The sequence below is a fragment of the Passer montanus genome, unplaced genomic scaffold, assembly GCF_014805655.1.
Source record: "Passer montanus isolate IOZ18808 unplaced genomic scaffold, ASM1480565v1 scaffold11, whole genome shotgun sequence".
NCBI lineage: Eukaryota > Metazoa > Chordata > Aves > Passeriformes > Passeridae > Passer > Passer montanus.
Genome location: NW_024357613.1, coordinates 10,399,745 through 10,419,995, shown reverse-complemented (window position 1 = coordinate 10,419,995; position 20,251 = coordinate 10,399,745). Strand labels below are relative to the sequence as shown.

The following is a 20,251-nucleotide window of genomic DNA, read 5'->3' as shown; positions in this document are numbered from 1 at the left end:
TAAAGGTAAAACCATTCAAACAGTAGAATAAAAAAATAACCAAACCCCAAAACACAACAGACGAAAAACAAAAGTAACATTTTTAACACCTAATGGTCCTGGAGGAGGTTTCACAGTTTCTAAGATTTCTAAACATAGGTTAAGTTACTTATAGTTACACATTTCTTCTAGATGTCCAATTAAAAAAAAAGGTAAAAGAAAGACAATGTAGCTAATAAAACCATCATTCAGGTAAGAGGTTTTTCTCAGACCACTTTTAAAGTGGAGTGTTGTAATAATGATGACATTACTCTATCCTTCTTTGTTCATGCACCAGTTACAGGTAGTAAATGCTGTAGCAGCCAAGTAACTCAAAACCCACACTGACACAAACTGGCAGTGTCTAACTGTTTAGTCTTCATGACAAAAATGCATATTCAACGAAGCACAAAATGGAAACACTAGCAATTTAAAGCTGTACAGTTAAGAATTTTTAGCAAATTTATAGGTCATATACACAACTTCAAATGCAATAAAGTATTTTCAACTCACCATTGTGAACAGCCCACATTATTCGGAAAGCTGGACCACCAATCTCATCAAAAGGTTTCCTACGGGTGATTACCTCCCAGAGAATAATACCCCAACTGAAAACGTCACATTTTTCACTGTAATTGCTACCTGGAAGAAAGCCATCAATATAATTTGACTCTTTTCTATGTAACACGTCAAAAAGAAATAGGATTTGAGCAGATCATAGAATCAGGTTGTAAAAGAGCTCCAAGATCACTGAATCCAACCTTTCCCTAAACAACATAATGTCGACTCAACCACGGCACTAAGTGTCATGCTGAGTCACTTCTTCAATGCTTCCAGGGATGGTGACTCCACCACTCTCCTGTGCAGCTTGCTCCAATAAATAAATAGCTTTACATACTTACTTTCACTTCACATTTATTTTGCTGAGAAAAACCAGTTTTCTAAAGCTGGCTGATTCATTTTAACTTAAGCCTGAAATCACTTGACAGTATGACTGTTAAGAATGCCCCTCTCTGGGAATCAATCCTTTTCATTTGGAGTCATCTTGAAAAGATAAAATGCATCACTTTTCTTATATAATAGAAACTGCAATTTATTAGGTTTTAAAAATCTCTTGCATTCAGGATTCAATTGATTATGTTTGCTTCCTCTAAATATTCTTCAATTCATTTCTTCCAATCTTATCACAATATGCCAGCCAATAACACCTGTTATATCCATTAATCGTAATTTATTACAGGTCTTCAGAAAAACTACTAAGTTATCACATGAACAAAACAGGAAAGTCCTTAATTCTTCACCATCTTATTTCCTTCTTGCTTATTATTCTTATTATTTTTGTAGTGTCATTACTTAATTAAAATTCTTGGATCATAAGTTCAGTATTTCTAAGACTCCTAAAGTGCTGAAGACAGGTTGGAGATATAGAATAATAAATAAAAATATTCAGAGGCTACAAAGAAAGAATGTATGCTTTGTAACCATAACTCGTGTAAATGCTAACAAGAAATGTGAATGGTTAATGACACGAGAATAAATGTGCAAATATGAATTATAGGAGATTTGCTCACCTATCTTCAAACAAGGATTAAAATTGACATATAGCGGTCAAGAGATTTTTTTTTGTTTATACTTAATCAGACATTATTTAGGTAAATCATTTCAGTAACAGTGGAATTAAAGAAGTCTAGTTCCAGGTGAATACCCACCATGTAGCAATAGTTGCAACAGGCTCCATCCATTATCTATGAGCCAACTTCCTCTGCCCCCATACCTCTGACAAACTGCAAGGCAGACAGCCTGTTCTCTGGTCAGTTCTTCCAGTCCAGCCAGTTTGCAAGGCAAACACAAGAAACAGGCTGCAGCATGAACCCTCTTTAAGTGACGGCACTAACTTGGATTTTGCAAAACTCTCTGAGAATGTGGATCTCAAAAACTCTTTACACCTGCATCAAAGTAGCTGAATGTGGCTAATGAGTTCAAAAGGTACGAAGAAGAAAAAGTCAGCTTTATCAATCAGCTTATTTTCAAAGATGCTGGGGAAAAAAAGTCATGTAAACGAAGGCAGATTACTAAGGAAAGAAAAACAGTCTCATCTATGCAGTCACAGAACTTCTGTAACACACAGCCTATAAGACTGAAGTAGTACCATTCCCCTATTTGAGCAATGGAATTCTACTTTATTGCTGAGAAGTCTTGGACTAATTCTGAAAAGTGAGAGTCCAAAAGAAGTGAAAAAGTATTCTGTATTATTTCCTTATTATCCCAAAGCAATTTATTTTTCTTTAATAGTTTCTTCAAATGGGAGTTCTTATATTGGAATTGGTCTCTTTTACTTTATCCTGATCTATATAATATTATTTTAGTTTCTATTATTTGATCTGTACAAAGGAAGGGGGTTAGGTTTAAAATGGGGGAAAAATTCCTAATATTACAATAACTAGTTCACTAAACACCACGTTTTGCAACAGATGCTTTTCATGCCTTTATTGTTCTCACCAAGAAACCTTAGTACTGGAACAGCACCAAATTAATATTAGCCTTTATTTCATTGTTGAATTCCGATTCAGTAACAGAAGCAAAGAAATTTTTAGCAATTTTGACATTTATAGTGGTTATTTTTAGTAGTTTAATGACTTTTTCAAGAGTAATTTGATATGCTGCATTGTAGAAGATGCATCATACTAGATTCTTTCCTCTCTTTGATACTTGTGTTTTTGTAATGATTTGTCTATTTATCAGTAAATGCTTTAAGTTAGAAGCACATAAAAACAACTGTACACTGAAGGCTTCTTGTGCTGCCCAACAATAACTGCAATACACGGTTTCTTTCTACCTTGCTGGATTCATATACTAGAGGAACTAGGATATGAACTGATAATCCCTACTACAATACACTTATTTATATCCATTTTATATTAAGATTTTTCACAAAAAAAATAAATCTGTCTTTAACACTGATTGTTCACTTGCTTATTTCTAAAAGAAAAAAAAATCTCCTATTTGTACAATTTAATTTAATAGCACGTGTTAAGAAAAGAAGCAGTCTTGGCTAAAAAAATAGAGGAAGTGCCTGAATATAAAATGACATAATAGAAAATTTTCAGGAATCAGAGTGAAACAAATAATCCTTCAGTTGGTACTTCCACAATATGTGGAAGAAAATTGTACCTTCAGAACAAAAGTTCCAAAGGTGATGTTTGGGTGGATCCTAAAACTGTATATGGACATTCTCTGGAATAAGGACAGTAAAAAGAAAAGAGGCCACCTGGATCCAGAATCTGGGAAATCACTGCTGCACATAGGCACTTGCTAAATATATCAAATCAAGGACACCTGCTTCCTAAAGCAGGAGGGTGACTTTTCCAGACCATTGCTAAATTGCATTGATAATTAAGGTACAGACAGATTAAAAGGTGTTTAATCTGCAATTTAATATCTACGTGTTTATTTCTTTGATAATCATGCAGCAATTATAGGTATCTAATTATCAAGTATCATCAGTCTTCCCCAATTACACTCCAAGAAATAGCTTGTTTTTCTACTTAACCAAATTAACTGATATTAACAAGTTCCTCACTATGTAGGAAAGAGGAAGTACATCAAATCTCTAGATTACACAAAAAGCAGATGAAGATGGGAGTTACAAGAAAGTGGGGGATGAAAAAAGAAAGCAATTATGTTCAATTTAGAGTCTCTAACAGGGAAATTCTAAAGTTAAAAGCTAATCAGAGTAGGGAGTGAAAGTAGTGACAGTGTATTTAAATGACAGAAGAGTTTGAAATTATTTAAGAATCTTAGAAACAGCAAAACTGTGGGGAAAGAGCCCTCTGGCTGTATTTTACTGACTTACAAAATAAGGAACTGCAGCTGTCTAAAGGTACTCCTTATGTAAATCTTAGCAATGACAAATAAAGGTTCGACATCTTCATGTAATTAAATATCTAATAATAACATGAGAGAATTAGTTCAGTGCTGTTCTTCAAACCTCTGCACAATTATTTGACAACAGAGGTTTAAAAAAAAATGTTAGACTTCTGCCAAAACTCTTTCAGTTGTTACCGCAGCTTTAGTAAACTTTATTTTGAAGACTACATGATGCTCTTATTCTTACAGTACATTAATTCACAGTTGCATCCCTATTAAAAAATGTAATATTAACACTTAATTTTTATTACCTTCAAAAACTTCAGGTGCCATCCAAGCAGCACTTCCTTTGTTGTTGGTCATGTGTGTTTGAATATCACAGGCTGTACCAAAGTCACAGATTTTTAGAACTGTCCCCCCAGCTACCAAGAGCAAACTGTCAAAGAAAAAAAAGGAGTTAAACCACTTTTTTTTTTTTTTTTTTATTCCCAACAACTATCATTCTAATATAGGTGAGTATCTTAGGCTTTGTATTTCAGGGCTTTGTTTTATAATCTAGGAAATACAGAAGGTAATTTGTGTCTAATGTGAACATATTACATATTTTAAAGTAACCCAATATATGATGTAATTTATTAATTTCTACATGCTAGATCTGAAATAAATATCTTTAGCTATAGTAAACCACTAAGCATATACTGACAAAAGTAGACTTTCAGATGGCAGGGGCTGAAAACCAGCAAGTGCTGTAATAATTTTATCAAAAGAAAAACAATCAAGACTCCCACCAAAGTCAGTAAATGTATTTAATAAATGGAAGCCCTTGAAGTTACATGTGAACTCTAAATCAAAACTGGGGAATACAAGAAAGAACTAAAGATTTAAATTGTGGATTCATGTTATGTTCAGGTAATTTTACCTGGTAGTAACTGCAGATTACCACCAAAAAGGGATGATTCTGCTGATCCTCAAATATCTGTTTCTATCTAATCTGTGGAGCCAGATCTGAAGCTGTAAAATGAGCTGGATAACAAACTGACTGGTAGGAAATGATTAGATTCTGTTTTGGCGGAAAGTGATGGGAGCTTCTGGCAGGGGTAGTGGAACAGGCAGAAGGAGAGGATATAGGAGGATGGCCATGTGGCTAAAGAGCTCTAATGCAACAGATTAAATACGACATTAGAACCAATCAACCCCCCTACAATGTTCTCTTATTGAACACAACCATTCCAAAACTGGAAGATTTTAAATGCCTATGATTACAAGCCCTATTCCTAATAAAATCCTTTTCCATGATGCAGGGCACGAGCAGGGTATTTTTCTAGCTGAACAGAAATTAACTGAATACAGTTAATTTTCTGTATCATAAACCATCATTTTGTAACTGAAGTTTCAAATGCACAGCTTTTATTTGGAATACAGTACATCTAAAAGTTAATACCAATTAAAGGTATTTATTTTAAATGCAATAAAATTATTGTAAATGATCTTAAATACCATTTGTAATAAAATATGAAAAATGAACTCTAAACCTACTTTGGTGGTTTCAGGTCTCTGTGAATTAGAGCCTTTGGTTTCATACTGTGGAGATATGCCACTCCTTGGGAGCACTGTAAACACCAACTCATGGCATGTGCAGCAGTATAATGAGGCAGAGGTTCAGCACCATGCAACACTGCAAAACAAAGGCACAAACTAAAAAGAACTTTATTGCATATTACAACACATACAATGGAGTTAACAAAATACCAGTCAGAAAGCTCTATGGAAACTAAGTAATCACCAACACCTCATTACTGCAACTAAAAATACCTTTCTGCAGACTGTTAAAATAACAGATATGTCAAAATATTTCCCATTTTTTAAAGTACATTTTCCATAATAATTTATGTTAAAATTCAATATGAAAAGTGTTGCTTGTTCTCAGCTATCCCTGGTAAAGTCTGTACTAAACAAGTGCCCAGGGAATTTACAAATTAAGGAAGAATGTTTTCAGATGTTTCACTGGAAAACCTTACATTACTCGTATAAAATACAAGAAACTGCTATCAAGAACAAACCAGTGAACTGAAAAGAGGTTTTAAAAGGCACACTCCCTTCTCCTTAAAATTTTTTAAGAATTTCAAAGAACCACATAATAGTTGGAAGAGACTTCTGCAAATCCACCAAGCAGGTCAAGCAGGTCACCTCCAGCCATTTGCCCTGGACTGTATTCAGGTGGCTTCTGAATAGCTCCAAGAATGGAGACATATTTATGAAACAACTTGTAGTTTACATGTTTGCCCTAATACTAGCACTTTAACTCCAGGAAGTTGAAATGATACTCACCATTGTATAGAGAACCTCCTTCAGCATACTCCATAACAAGACACACCTTTGGGGGGAAGGGGACAAAAAACAGGCATATTTTCAATGCAGAGGCAGAAAACAGCTTTTGTAAACTGAAAGGGAAGTTCTTTGAGAGCAACAGCAAAGCCTCCATACCTAAGCTAATGAAAAATACATCATCAGTTTGAAGTGTATGTATTTGCACGTAAGAAAAATCAGTTTTATACCTAGTTCTCACGGGAAGTTAGAAAATAAAAGAATGACCTCCCTCCTCCTCAGACTTAAAAAGCAAATACTGTCTTCCAACTGCAATTCATTGTCCTTTACTTAATTTCTTTAGTGGCTTACATAAAAATTTTTGTTAAATACTATGTCAGAAGAATTTCTCTAGTACAAAGAAAGAAAAGGGGTGCAGCATTATTTTAAACAATTAGACAGTCCATACAAGAATTAGCTAAGGATACATCTGTCCTGTCACAGTATCCTCTTTTCTGCTTAGAGAATTTGTGAGGCTGTTTGCAGCTGTGGCAGAAAGCAAGCAAATCCTGAAAATTACATGTATGAAAATAGGAACTGATTTACAAGACACAATCATGTCATGACACTGCATTTCTTTTTGTACTGATTGCAATTAACACGACTGTAGATATGAATGTAATTACATTATGTAATACACTAGATGCCATTTTGACAAACTGAAGTATAACTGGCGTTGAGAAACAGATTTGGAGTGTTCTTGAAAGAATTAACTTTTTATAGCAGTAGAAAGGAAAAACAAATACCTGAAAATATCAACCAACCTACATATCTGTATATTTCCTTATTATGGTTAAAACATAAAAAAGATATAAAATATACATTTTTAATATAAAATACATGTTCTGTGCATTGATGCTTGCATATGTTAAGCTAGTTACCTTTTGTCATACTGACATAAGCTATAACTTACTGGGTTTAAGCAGGCTCCATACAACTTGACAATATTGGGATGGTTTACCCGTGACAGTTGTCGAAGCTGCAATACAAATCACACAGTTTCAAACCACAGGAAAAAAAGGCTAATGCATTATTTTCATACTTATAAATAATACACCACAACAGCAAGTACAGTCTTCTATGTCTGCATAACTCCAGATGGTGATTTTATGAATTACAAGATTCATGTCACTCTTTGCATTTTAATTTATGTAATCAGGTTTGTGTCAAACTGGACATGTATTTTAGAAGAAAGTTTGATGAAATTATCTTTAAAGAAAGTATTTTTGTCAGGCTATAGTAAAGTCACTCAAGACAGAAGCACTGTGCAACTATGATGTCTATAGATTTGGTGCTCTTCCTCAAGCATTCAATTTTGGGATTACATAAAAATTGTCTGATTAAATTAAAAGAATCAGAATCATTCTGTCTGTTTTGACAATACAAAGGACAAAAGTTCTAAAGTCCCCAAGCCCACAACCCCATAAAATAATTTAATATTAGAATGACATAGTTCCAAGAACATATTACTGTTTGTACTGACAATTTCATCATTTTGCATTGGGATTTTTTTTACCAGTACACAGTAGAAGCAAGCAAAAAGGAATTTTTTTCCCTGTACAGACTGCTGAAGTACTTTGTGCTGTCTTCGGAACAAATGCTATTTTTTCTATACACTTCAGAAGATCTAAAAAATCAGAATGAAGTATTTAAACTGATGCTTACACCGAGCAGGGTTTCCCAAATAGCAGTAATTACTGAAGCATTTCTGGGATTATCCACTCAGACCTCTTTCGAACACAAAAATCCCAGGAGACTGATTAGATTTACTCAGTGTTAAACTAGACTCAGATTAATAACCTTAAAAACTTTCCATCACAATGAACAACATATAAATATTTACAGAAAGGCCTACTACAAACATGTTTTTTTCAGCCCTTTAGTGTGTCACATTTTATTAGAGTTAGTTCTACATTTAAGAGTTTTATTTTTAACATATTTTGTGTATCCTGAACATTCTAAGCTATAACTGAATAAATACTAAGTAACATGTCACAATATATGTAATTTAAATTAAGCTTTTGATTCTAGAAAATATTATGTATCTTGGGAAGTTTATCAATATATCTGAACTACTCAAGACATTTTTAAATAAGCAGACATTGAATGAAAACAGTGATTGCCTTCAAGGTAGCAATGTACTTGCATAGAAGAAAAAAAATTAATCAAATTATTAGAACTGCTGAAAAAACTCAGAAGCAGTTTCAAATATCAACCTGATTGTACTGGAGAACCTATGCTGTGGCCCCTGGAAGTGTTAATCTGCTTCAAGGCTTTGGTGGGTATTCCAGCTGCACCCTGACTTCACACTGGGACAGAATCTAAGAACTGCTATTTCCCTACTTGTGTGCCCTTGTCTCTCCCACACTCTTGCTTTTCAGCTTTTATGAGAAGCAAACTAAAGGAGCTGCAGTGTGCTTTGACAGGTCTCCTGTTCTGCAAGACAAGGGTCCAGGCCTGAACTGGGTACCGCAGGCAGCATTTATCTTGTGATGAAGACATAGCTTTTAGTACAGTGAGTGCACCCATGAATTTCAGGAAACAAGCTCTACCAAACTCCATATTTTCTGTCAAAAGTACTGTACCTCTACAATGAAGGCTTTTCTTTCAGATTCACTTTCTATCTGTTTAATGGCTACATCTTTAGCTCGCCATTTTGCCTTGCAGACCACACCAAAGGCTCCTCTTCCAACAACCTAGAACAAAATATAAAACACTGGAGTTAAAATCTGAAACAGTTTCATTCAATGTGCAGAACTTCACAAACAGAAAAGAAATTTAATTTAGAAAACTGAAGATACACAGGCTCGAGTTTTGCAATAGGAATTGAATACTATGTCACCAAAGCATAACTGGTCTTAGCTAAGCTGCTCAAGAGATCATTTGGACAAGAATGGGAAAACACATACAAAAAAATATTATTACTAATGTGCAGTGACAGTATCTCAGAAAAGTATCATCTCAATTATTTAGAACAAGATTTGCTCAGAAGAAAATTATAGGAATAAGACCAATTTTTCATTTTATTTTTAGGTTTCACCCCTGAAATTACATCTATCTGCTGTATTTGTTTATTCTTGCTAAAAAACAGGAATTAAGACTTCTGAAATTTAAATGCATACACAACTGCATAGGACCATGATAAAATCGGGATGAGATATTCCGTGTGCTCAAAGTTATCAGGTCATTTTCTCACAGCTGACTCAAGAATGTGATAGCAGTAAATTATCCTGCAAGTCCTCAAAAAAAGCGTCTATGAATGTTTTCCCTATTTCTGTTGAAGTCTGCTTTCTAGCTTATTTGGAATTAATATTGCCTAAAACTATGGAAAAAAACAACCCCAGACAAGAGTCATAACTCTTCATTGTAACTTTGCAAAAGTAGTAGTAGCTGCTTCTGCATACTATATTGTTCAAGTAATCCTTAACCTTTTCTGTGAAGAAGCTCTAACACCACCGTTATTTAGAGCAGCTCTTTGAAACCAAGCATAGGAATGAAAGCAGGATAGAAAAAAAGGTCACTTGCAGCAACTGGTGAATTACACATGATGTTTAATTGAAAATCCACTTCTTTTAATTGTTCTTCAGAGGAAAAATGGCAACATACAGGAATAATGACAAAACATGTATATGAGATGTAAAACTGAGATGAAGGTGTTGCCAAAACAGTGACTGCAGCCACTACAGGAAAGCACAGACAAGTGTGTTGTTACTCATATGCTCAAAAGAAAATGAGGAGGAGGAGGAAACCTAAGGCACACACAGGCACAGAAGGAAAAGGAGCTCCTCCAAATCCAAAAAATGCAAGGCAGGCAAGATGAGAAGTAGGAGAGAGGTGGAGAAACAAGGGGCTGACTACCATTTAGGTAATCCTTAGCTTAGGTTTTTACTATGTGCTTTCCAAATAAATAAATAGTGAAACAGATTTCCCCTGCGAATGGGATGGAAAGGGCTATAGATGCATAACTCAAGATCTGCTAAACTGCCATGATGGATGTGAGAAAGTCTGCAATCAAGGCCTCAATTTGAAGAGATGAAAAATATAAATTAAAAAAATCCCATCAAGATCTTGCATTAAGGAAGATCAAAAAAGGGAAATTATGCTTAATATTTCTTAGAAGTTTCATGCGGATGTAAGAGACAGCTGCCCCCGACAGCCATGGTGATCAATGGCACTTTCTTCTTCTGGTTTCCTTATTATGTAAGAAATATTTTTCTCTTTTACATTACAGCATGCACTTAGCCTTCCAGGAGCTCCTGCTATCTCATGTTTACTTTCCACAACAGTGGTTCACAGACTGAGTCTACAGTAAGACATGCACAGAACATGCCCAATTCTGCTCCATTAAAGAACAGAACCTGTTGATTGCAACCTCATCCCCCAGCCAAAGTGCCTTGTGTTGCCTTGTTACATCTCATCCTGATGTAACACACTCTATTTTCTTGCATTCCACACGTGAGGTTGGAAACACCAAGCCATGAATGATAGATGAGCAGCCTACAAAAATAGTACATATAAACAAATTGGAAACAATGAGTCACTGGAAGACATAAAAGTCCCGAACAGTCTTCCTTGTTATTTCCTTTTCTCTCAGACCATGTTTTGAATAAAATTGCTCATTTTCTAAGAGTTGGCAGGCCCCCCACCCTCTACTGCCGCAAAAGCTGTCCATTACAAAGCCCCTACCCACCTTGTATGGCACATGACCAGACCTACAGAATAAAGAAAATCTCATCAGTCGGTGTGCATGCTCTAAGCCTGCATTTTGCAGAAATGCTGATTAATAATCACATAAAAATCCACCATTCAAGCACCTGGGAAATACTAAGGACAGTTAATGAGAGGATACCACAGAGCAGCTTGTGAAGGATGAAGAGTATTAGCAGCAGCAATACAGTTCCACATCTGCTGCTCCCCTACACTGCGAAGGAATTCAAACAGGGTTACCCAAGTGAGTGGGAAGAACACTCCCTTTCGCTTAGGAAAAAGGAGATGGAAATATAATGAATTCTCCTAGGTGGATACAATTGGCCTTATGGCTCAAGCCTCTGTGAGACACCTTTTAGAAGCTTTCTTTTCTTAATATACATTTTCTCACATGCTTTCAGAGTTTTCAACTACAATTTTGTTACATTTAATCCAGTGACAAGAACAAAAAGTGATTTGAAAACAAGTGCATATATGTAAGTTAAAAGATGGATCTCAAAATTTAATGAAGTAATTTGACTTTTTTTTCCACTTTGCCTGAATCACTTACAACAGTTTGTGATGGGTCAGGCTTACTTTTTTTCTGGCTAGTCATATCTTTCCCTGCTGAAAAGACTTGTGTATGTCCATATGTACAAATACACTATATGTACTATGTATATGTTTTTAGTATTATAAATATGCAATATATACTACATATCTTTTTATACATTACATATTTTTATTTTTGAGATGTATAACAAAGAAAGCCTATGTATCTCTTCCATTTGATTCCATATGGTTAAGTTCATCTCATAAGTAAATATAACCGCATTCTGTTCCCCTGCAGATAAATTCATGACTATTTGCTGAGAACTGGTACGTGTACTTTTAATTAATATACTAAAGAAATCACTATTTTTAATGCTGTTGTATTTTTTAACAATGTTTCTACTGAATGAAGAAACTCACAGGAAAAAGTATACTGCCCCATGTAGTGTTTTACATTGAGCCATGAATATCACAATATTTGGGTTTTAGCTGAAAAGTGGAATAAATTCCAAGAATTAGATGTACTTTAAGAAGTCCCACTGATGACTGAGAAAAAAAAAAATCAGTGTTGTGCACCAAGAGGAAAAGTTCACCAGGCAATCTAAATCTTAATTATGTAATGGAAAGCTGTGAGACCATCAGGTATGTATATTTTATTATTAGTGAAAATAGTTTGATAAATGGTTATGCAGTCAAGGTTTCATAACAATTTATCAGTGACTTGGTGCCTGCTTAGGCAGAAGGCTGAACTTGAGAAGAGGACATGAATGCGGTGAATATTTACCTAGGATACACGGAAAACAGAAGAGCTGACCCTCCATTAAAGCAGCTCAGGCTCTTGGATGGCACATGAAAGGAGCAACCACCAGAAACAATGACGGATCCAATACAAATTGAAGTTTCCCATATGTGAAAACTCAGTGTGTTTTTCCTACTTAATCTGGAAAAGTACCTTACTCATAGCAAAAACCCCTTTATAAGCAACAGAATGCAGCTTGTGGTGGAGTCCATTTACATATAATTTTCTTCCCTTAAATTTATTCTTTAAGGGAGTAAGTCTTAGATATTGTCAGAACTGTTTAAAATCTATGTAGTTTCCTTCAGCACCTCGTGCTGGAACTAAGTAACTTAATACCACAGGAGGGAGGCACTGTCTGAACTTTAATTTCTTCATGCTCATTCCTTCTTGTCCCCTGCTGCTGGTGCCACACCATATGTTTGGGCAATAGCACATATTCAGAATTATATGAAGCACAGTTAATGGAATTATTGACACAACAAATCAATAAACAGCAGTTGAACCCTAGCACTGTGTTTATTTGGAAAATGATCTAAAAATAAACACATTCTTTTGGTAAAAGATTCTGTTCCTTTAAATATCTTCTAGGAGAAAAAAGGAAGATATAGGGTAGATGAAACATTTAGTAATAGAGTAAGAACAAGTCTGCTTCTACCTTTATCACAGAAGAGAATTAAGTTTGTCAAAAACCACTTCGTACATGACACAAAACCATTTTAAACTGGAAGTAATACTTAAAGAGGTTCAAAGATGTAAAAGTGTATTAGAATTTATTATTCTACCTGCAAAATATATACCAGTAAAAAGTTACATTTTGTGACATACATGTGACAAAGTGACATGGTGAAGGACAGTGCCACTTGCATGTTTTCCAGATAATGTATTTAGAGTCTTATTTAAAGAATATGAACCATACAAGAACCCTGGAACAAGCACTACCTCTGTCTCTGTGTACAAATAGTATCAAATGCTGTACATAAACAAAGATACATGATACTGACTTGTAAGTATGTAGACTATACTGACTGGTAAGTTATGTAGACTAGAAATCATGCAGGAAATAGAGACTGCAGATATGTTAAGAGCTTAAAGGATGTATTTTGTCCTAAGGGATGTGACCAAAAATTTCCCCTCCCCCAGTAAAACAAGAAAAATGCATCTCTATTTATTCAGATGTACCACAATTCCCTAACAAATGTCAAAACTTTGGAAGAATTAATTTCAAGTTTGCATTAACTCCACAAGTTTTCTATTAACTCAAAACCATAAAAATGCAAAGTTTTTCTCTTTACCCATAAAGTTTCCATGTAAGGTAGTTCTGCATGCTGGATACCTAGTGCTTTTCTTTCTAAAAAAAACTTGCTGGATATATAAGACAGCAATAAAATATAATAGCTCCCTGGTTAGCAGAGGTAGTATTCTTTAGAGAACTGACTTTATAATTTGCAGTATCTACTTCATGAAATCCTCATTTACAATTTTGGGAAGTGAGACAAGCAGTTACAAAAATCCAACAACAGAAACCCAACAAAACCCATGCTTCCAAAATGACAACAGGCTTTAAGTTATCTTTAATATCTATATTGCTTTGTTTACTGGTATATTTGCTAATGAAATGGGATGTACAAAACTGAATGTTTGGATTTCTCAAGCTCCAGACACTACACGAGACAGAGTGGAAAAAAATGTTCTATAATGTGTTCTAAAAAACACAAAAAAGATAGACTGACATTTTAAAATTCAGTTTTTATTCTTTAAAATTCAGCTTCTGTTCTCTCTGCCAGAGCTCCAGCATTACCAATAAAGTATACTAATATTTTCCATTTTTTACATATGTGAAATGTATGGCACATGCAGCATAAATTAAAAAAAAAAGTGCCAAAAGAAGCCATGAACAATAGTTTAGAGCTTCTAAAATTATATTCCTACACTTTCTATCATTCATTCAACCAGCGTCAAATTCCAGCTTTGGTTCCTCTGTGTGTGCTATGCTTTATTAAGTAGGTTGAAGCAAATCGGCCCCGTGCCACGAATGACTGTGGCCAATACCCTGGCAGCACTTTTAGGAAGGAGTTCAGCTCTATCTGCCAATTCTTACAGCTATGTTCTTTGACTGGTTAAGTTTATTTGTACTAGTGTCAGCACAACTCTAAATGTTGCTTTTCCTTTCTGGGATCCCTACAGCAATGAAGAAACCTCCAAATCCTCTCCACTCCCCCAGCCCAAAACTGCCTGTAAGCAATCCTACTAATTTGAAGTAAACTAAGTAATTTAGTTTAGATTTAGTTTCCAAGTTTGAACTTAGAAGTTATGCAAAACACTGTAGGAAAAAAAAAATTCTTCCTGAAAGAAACTGGTTATTAAAACCAACTTAGATTCTTAATATAGGCAAGTTCTGCTTGACAAACTCATACACTTGGTCCCTATCTAGGGTTTCATATGTTAGAGCTGTATAACATTGTACAGTTTTCATTCAGTGGCTTGTCCACCTGAATTTAGTTCTGTTTTAAGAACTAATTATCTTTTCAGCTTCTTTAGAACACATTTATGAAGAATCAAAGTATCATCATACATGTTCCTGAAATTATAGAATCATAAAATGGTTTGGGTTGGAAGTGATCTCAAACAAAATCTAGTTCCAGCCCCTCATCATGGGTAGGGACATCTTCCACTAGACCAGGTTACTCAGAACCCCATCCAGCCTGCTCTTGAAAACTATGTTTCCAGAAATTCTTCCTTTGCTCTGAACGTGCAACCAACCTTCCCCGCATTTTGACAGCTCAAGTCATTCCAAGAAATGCATGCATCTCAAAGATAACAGTTTATCAAGTTATACATTAATTCTGGCTTATCACATATTGAAAAGGTTTTATGCACTGATAGTATTTTATACATCTGTCTTGAGAACTGAACTAATTTTAATTAATGGCAATTAAAAAAACATTAACAAAACAACTGTCTGATGCTCTAGTATGAATCAATTTGTTCTGTTAGAGCAGCCCAGAGAGTGGATTATTGTTTTAGAAACAAGATGTTGGATAATGAGGCACTCAGGGTACAGGACTCTAACATGAGCTCTCTGGGCTGGCACTGTCTAAAATGACTGGTCTTTGGAAAAAAAAAAAACAAACCTGAAAACAAACAAGTATTCTGCAACTAGTAAAATATTGGTAACAATCCACTGGGTGGAACAAATAAGGGACATGTGAAACTTAGTCTGTTGTTTTAGTTTTTTTCTTAGTGAAAAGTATTAGACATAGAACTCTATTATTATCTCATAAATATGGATCTTGCTTTCATCACTGGAACAAGAAGATCTGTGAGATTTCTTTCCCATGTATTCTCTATGAAGTATGAGTCTCTTTCACAGGACACAAACTGATTCACTGAATGTATCTGCATGTGTAGAAATGAGTGTAAAGGGCCACATTAAGAGTTTAACTAGCTTATTAGCTATCTTCTAACTCACTGCACAGTAAATTTCATCCACATGGAATAGGTGTTGCATAATTTCTGCTAAAAATTCACACCCCAGCTGACATTTCAGCTATTTTCTTCTATAAACGAATGAAGAGAATCTTGTATTGCTGTAACTAAACTACATTTAAGTAGTTATTTGAATTAATCCAGAAATGTATTTAGAGTAAAATCAGAGAAAATACTGGCATATGTTTTCACCATGTACTTATTTTTTGCTTTTGTTTTTCAATATCCAGCTTTGCACCTTGAAGTCTTACTGAAAAAGGCTGAGAAGTTTGACTGAGTTCAAACGGATTTCTAACTACCACCCTTGGTTCTTGAGAATCAATCCTTCTGTACTCATGTCAGACAGCCAATAATGCTGTTCAGATCTCAAATCACACCTGGTTCTTCTCCAAATTTCTTCCAATTTTCAGGTTGGTACTCTACAAGTGGGGATGATCCCCAGGTCACAGAAACAACAGAGGTAGTAACAGCTCCACGTTCAACAGCAGCTCACAAAAATCTGCTTTACCTTGCAATGGACATAATCAGACACTTTTTTTAACTAACTTTTTAAAAGTTAACTATATAAAGGGGAGCAAAACCCAGCTGACCTTGCTGTATTGCTCATTCTCTTGCCTCTGAACTGCTTTGCTCCAGAATTGAAGGAACACGTAGTTCTCAGCACACTACTCAGTCAATGAAATTAATCAACTATTTCAAAAATATGTAAGATAGGTGTATATACTATAAACTGCATCTCCTTAGTTGCTGGGACCTTAAGTAAATTTTCTAAAATAAATATTCGTAAAGCTTACCTCTTTACCTCAAAGAAAAATTACCCTAATTCTCTTAAAATTAACTACTGCCCAAATAGATCGTTGAAAAGAAACTTTATTGTAAACTACAATATACCAGTAGAGCATTAAACAACAGATTTCAAATAATTTACATTTCACACCATCCAAAAGTAACTTGCAACTATGGCATTAGTTTTTTAACTTGTCTACATCAGGCAGTGACTGGGCAGGGTTGCGGTATACATGACCAGACATGTACCTTTGGCTGTGCAATCCAGGCATACACACAGCACGTGATGAAGAGGTCTATGTTTTGGTCATGTATGGGACTGTTACCCAGTTACCTGGTGGAGGAAAGCCTGTGGAATTTTCAGGAAAGAGTGGCAGGGACTAGGCTGCCAGAACAATTAAAAACCAAAGTCTGTCTGTAGCTAAGATGTGGAAACTCCCCTGGGAAGAAACAACCAGAGTGTTGTTCTACATTTAAATATGAAATTTTAAAACAAGGCTATTAGGCTTTTTATTGTTGACTTGATTTCAATTATAATAGCTTTTATTTTTCCAGTTTCTAATGATTTTTCTATACAACACTAAAAACTGAAAATGGCCATTTTCACAAGCGAAAACTTGCATAGTGAAATAGAGAGCTTTTTGTTCAACTTCTGTTGAACTAAAGTTTTGTGCTGTTTTTCCCCTTCTAGTTTTGAAGATGCTCCTGCTGTGTCACATCAATTCTGATTTGACTCCAACTCTTTCATAATAATTGTCTCTATGTTTTACTTCATTTTAAGCACCTGAAATAACAAAAAGGCATTCTGAAGCTGAAGATGTGTTTGACTGGTGAAAAGTAACACTACAGTTAGTCATGTGCATGGCAGCTAAAGCAAAATATGGTATATTCTTGTTTTTATCTTAGTAGAGTTCAGACAAACCTAAATGAAAGTGTACTTACAGATTTCATGTTTATTAGCAAGGTCTCTTGGCCTGCAAGTATTCCAGAACTTCAATATCTATTAATAAACCAGTGGCAGAGTGGGACTGCTATCTGCTGACAAGACAGCCTTGATAATACAACAGCAAAGCTATGATTATAAAAGCAGTTGAGTTTCCAGTGTAGATCTCTTAACACTCCATTTTGAAACATTTGAAGTTTGCCAAGCATAAATATGACCATTTTGAGATATTACAGCCACTTAAAATCCTTGAAAACCTCTGAGTCTAAAGTGAGAGCACAGAAAATCCTCAGTAAGGATGTGCTTTTTGTTATGACTACAAAGTTGACTATTTGTGCTGAAACTGCATCATGAGTAAGAGGTCAACACCCACAGCTCAGAAAAGCAAGGCCTAAGTATGATCTCCAATCCATCTGTCTTCTTGTAAAGTAGGTCTTATTTCTTCCTCTGTGCAATGAAATTTAGACTGTGTTCAACACTAGAGTATTCCCTTTGCCTATAAGAACTTCTGGGAGGACAGGTACACTCAAAATGCTATGCCACCTGTGACCAGATTTTTTCCTGGAGACAACACTATCAGAGTTCTCTTCCTTACATCACATGAGTTTGGTATCTCTATGAAGATACTGTGTTGAGAATAATGCAACAAGTGCATTAAACAAATTTCTACTTCAGCATTGTCTCTAGATACACTTTTGTACTGACAGTCCTGTTTCTGCCAGCAGCAGGCACATGTGTGGGATACAGTCAAGCTGTATGAGCACTGAACCTTACAATGCTAAACTCTAGTTATACCAATTATGCACTATGCAGCTCCACATTTCCTATATGTAAAACAGCAATACAATCCTTGCTAACACCTCCCCAAGGGTGTTGTGAGGATTAAAGATTTAGCACAGCACAGCACAGTTTAATAAACAGCACTTTATTAATTCAAAGGGCTATGTCTAACACAACAGATGTGGTACTCACATCTGTGAGCCATCACTGGGCACCTTTTTACAGTGGATAACCTGCTTACACTTTCTTCATTGGGTGAGAAGCACTATTTCTCCCAAAACATGATTTGATCCCCAGCTATTACTAAGTGTTGCAAAAACAACAAAAAGTACCTTCATTTCAGAACAGTTAACTGCATAAAGGGAGGCGGAACAACTAGATTTACAGAAACAAAAATCTTTATGGTTGCCAAATTCACAGAAAGACAGAAAGGCAATCTTTTCAAATATACTGTCTTCTGAAAATCTCCAGTGCCCAGTGCCTGCTATGGTGAAAGCCAAAGTTCCCACAATACTACCTGAAAACAGCAGAAGGTGCCCTGGTGCTCCATAGTAAATTTTAAGGTCCCTGAACCAGGAGATGTAAGCCCAGTAGGATAATTATGAACAAACCAGTATCTAGCAAACTACTCTAAGAACCTGACATGCAGGTTGTCATACCTATAAAAGCTACTACACAAAACTCCATCTCCACACAAACTTTTTTAAGGAAAAGGTGATTATTACTTTAAGAGAAAGATGTTAATCTACAAATCTACAAATAAAAGCAAGGGGACCATTTCAGCAGTGTTGGATGCCTGTTAGGTGCAGACTCTACAAGCTGGCCTCATCAAATTTGTTATGGATCTACATGAAGAAACTTCATTCCCATAGAGAATTTAGCAGGCGACAAAGGAAAAAACAGCAGCAATATTTTTGTGTAATTCTGGAAGTCAAACAACACTATAGTATATAGAGACGACTGAGCCCATTATTAAAGCACACAAGCTCCCCTAGATCACACCTAGATACTTTCACAGGAACCCCAGACAGATGAAAGGTACACCTGAAATAATTTCACCACGTGAATTTCACAGAAGAAAAACTTTCTTCCCATTTTGTTATACAATAACTGAATGTCACTTCCTGTGTAATAGGCACAGGTCACAAAAGAAATGTTAAATATCCATGAGTGCAACATCACTAGCCTATGTTAAGAAAAAAACCCTATTTATCCTTACAGCTCACAGAGCAGTAAATTTAGCAAATCATTAAGAGTGGTAGGATCCTTATATATACAATGGCTCAGTTTGGTGGCAGAAGGTGAAAGCAGGGGCATAGAGAAATAGAGATCTAAAAGAAATATTAGAATTAACAGTTCCCTCTTGACAACTATGCTTGCCACCCATACTAAAGTGGGTGGCAAAATGGGCGGCGAAACTTTTAAAGTCTTGAATAAATCCATCCCTTTTAAATAAAACTCCACAGTAAGACATCCAGCAGCAGGGCCGGCAGAAGCAAGCTGGCACCTCCGCTCCCGGCCAGACCGCCTTTGTTCGCTAGTGCCAGCCGCTGCAGCATCCACGGGAGCACGGAACCCCCGGGCAGGTACACCGGGGGGTCGCGGCACGCCGGCGCACCCGCGCAGCCCCCGCGGAGCCCTCCGCAGCGGAGGGCCGGCGCCGGGAGGAGAGCCCCGGCGGCGCTCGGGGTCTGCGGGTGGGGGCCAGCGTCCGGGCAGCGAGGGGGACGGCGGGACCCTCACTCACCTCTTCCACCTCGATCTCTTTGTAGTCGATTTCTTCGAAGTTGAGGACCGGGGGGGTTTCAATCATTTCAGCGGAGGCGGCAGCGGACATGCCTCCTCTTTCACCGCAGGGAGGAGAGGGGGCCGGGGCTACGCGAGGGTCCGGCACCGGGCAGCCGAGGGCCGGAGCCGGGGCTACGCGGGGCTCGGCGGCGGTTCCTGGCGCAGGTCGGGGCGGGCCTGGC

At 36.3% G+C, this 20,251-nt stretch overlaps 1 protein-coding gene and 1 long non-coding RNA gene across 8 annotated transcripts in view; one reads left to right on the top strand and one right to left on the bottom strand.

Annotated features, from left to right (window-relative positions):
* MAP3K7 (mitogen-activated protein kinase kinase kinase 7) overlaps positions 1-20,245 on the bottom strand; it is a 48,113-nt gene extending 27,868 nt beyond the window's left edge. For all 7 annotated transcript variants that reach the window (XM_039730635.1, XM_039730644.1, XM_039730717.1 and 4 more), the window contains exons 1-7: positions 20,029-20,245; positions 8,835-8,945; positions 7,163-7,228; positions 6,214-6,259; positions 5,422-5,560; positions 4,197-4,321; positions 532-660 (exon numbers count right to left, since the gene is read on the bottom strand). In XM_039730635.1, coding sequence (XP_039586569.1) covers positions 532-660; positions 4,197-4,321; positions 5,422-5,560; positions 6,214-6,259; positions 7,163-7,228; positions 8,835-8,945; positions 20,029-20,118 — 706 coding nt within the window. In that variant the 5' untranslated portion in view covers positions 20,119-20,245. The remainder of the gene's footprint in view (positions 1-531; positions 661-4,196; positions 4,322-5,421; positions 5,561-6,213; positions 6,260-7,162; positions 7,229-8,834; positions 8,946-20,028) is intronic.
* The window catches only part of LOC120512433, a 52,594-nt gene continuing 50,751 nt past the window's right edge, over positions 18,409-20,251 (top strand). Inside the window, exon 1 of the long non-coding RNA XR_005630006.1 lies at positions 18,409-19,867. This is a non-coding gene — a long non-coding RNA (uncharacterized LOC120512433). The remainder of the gene's footprint in view (positions 19,868-20,251) is intronic.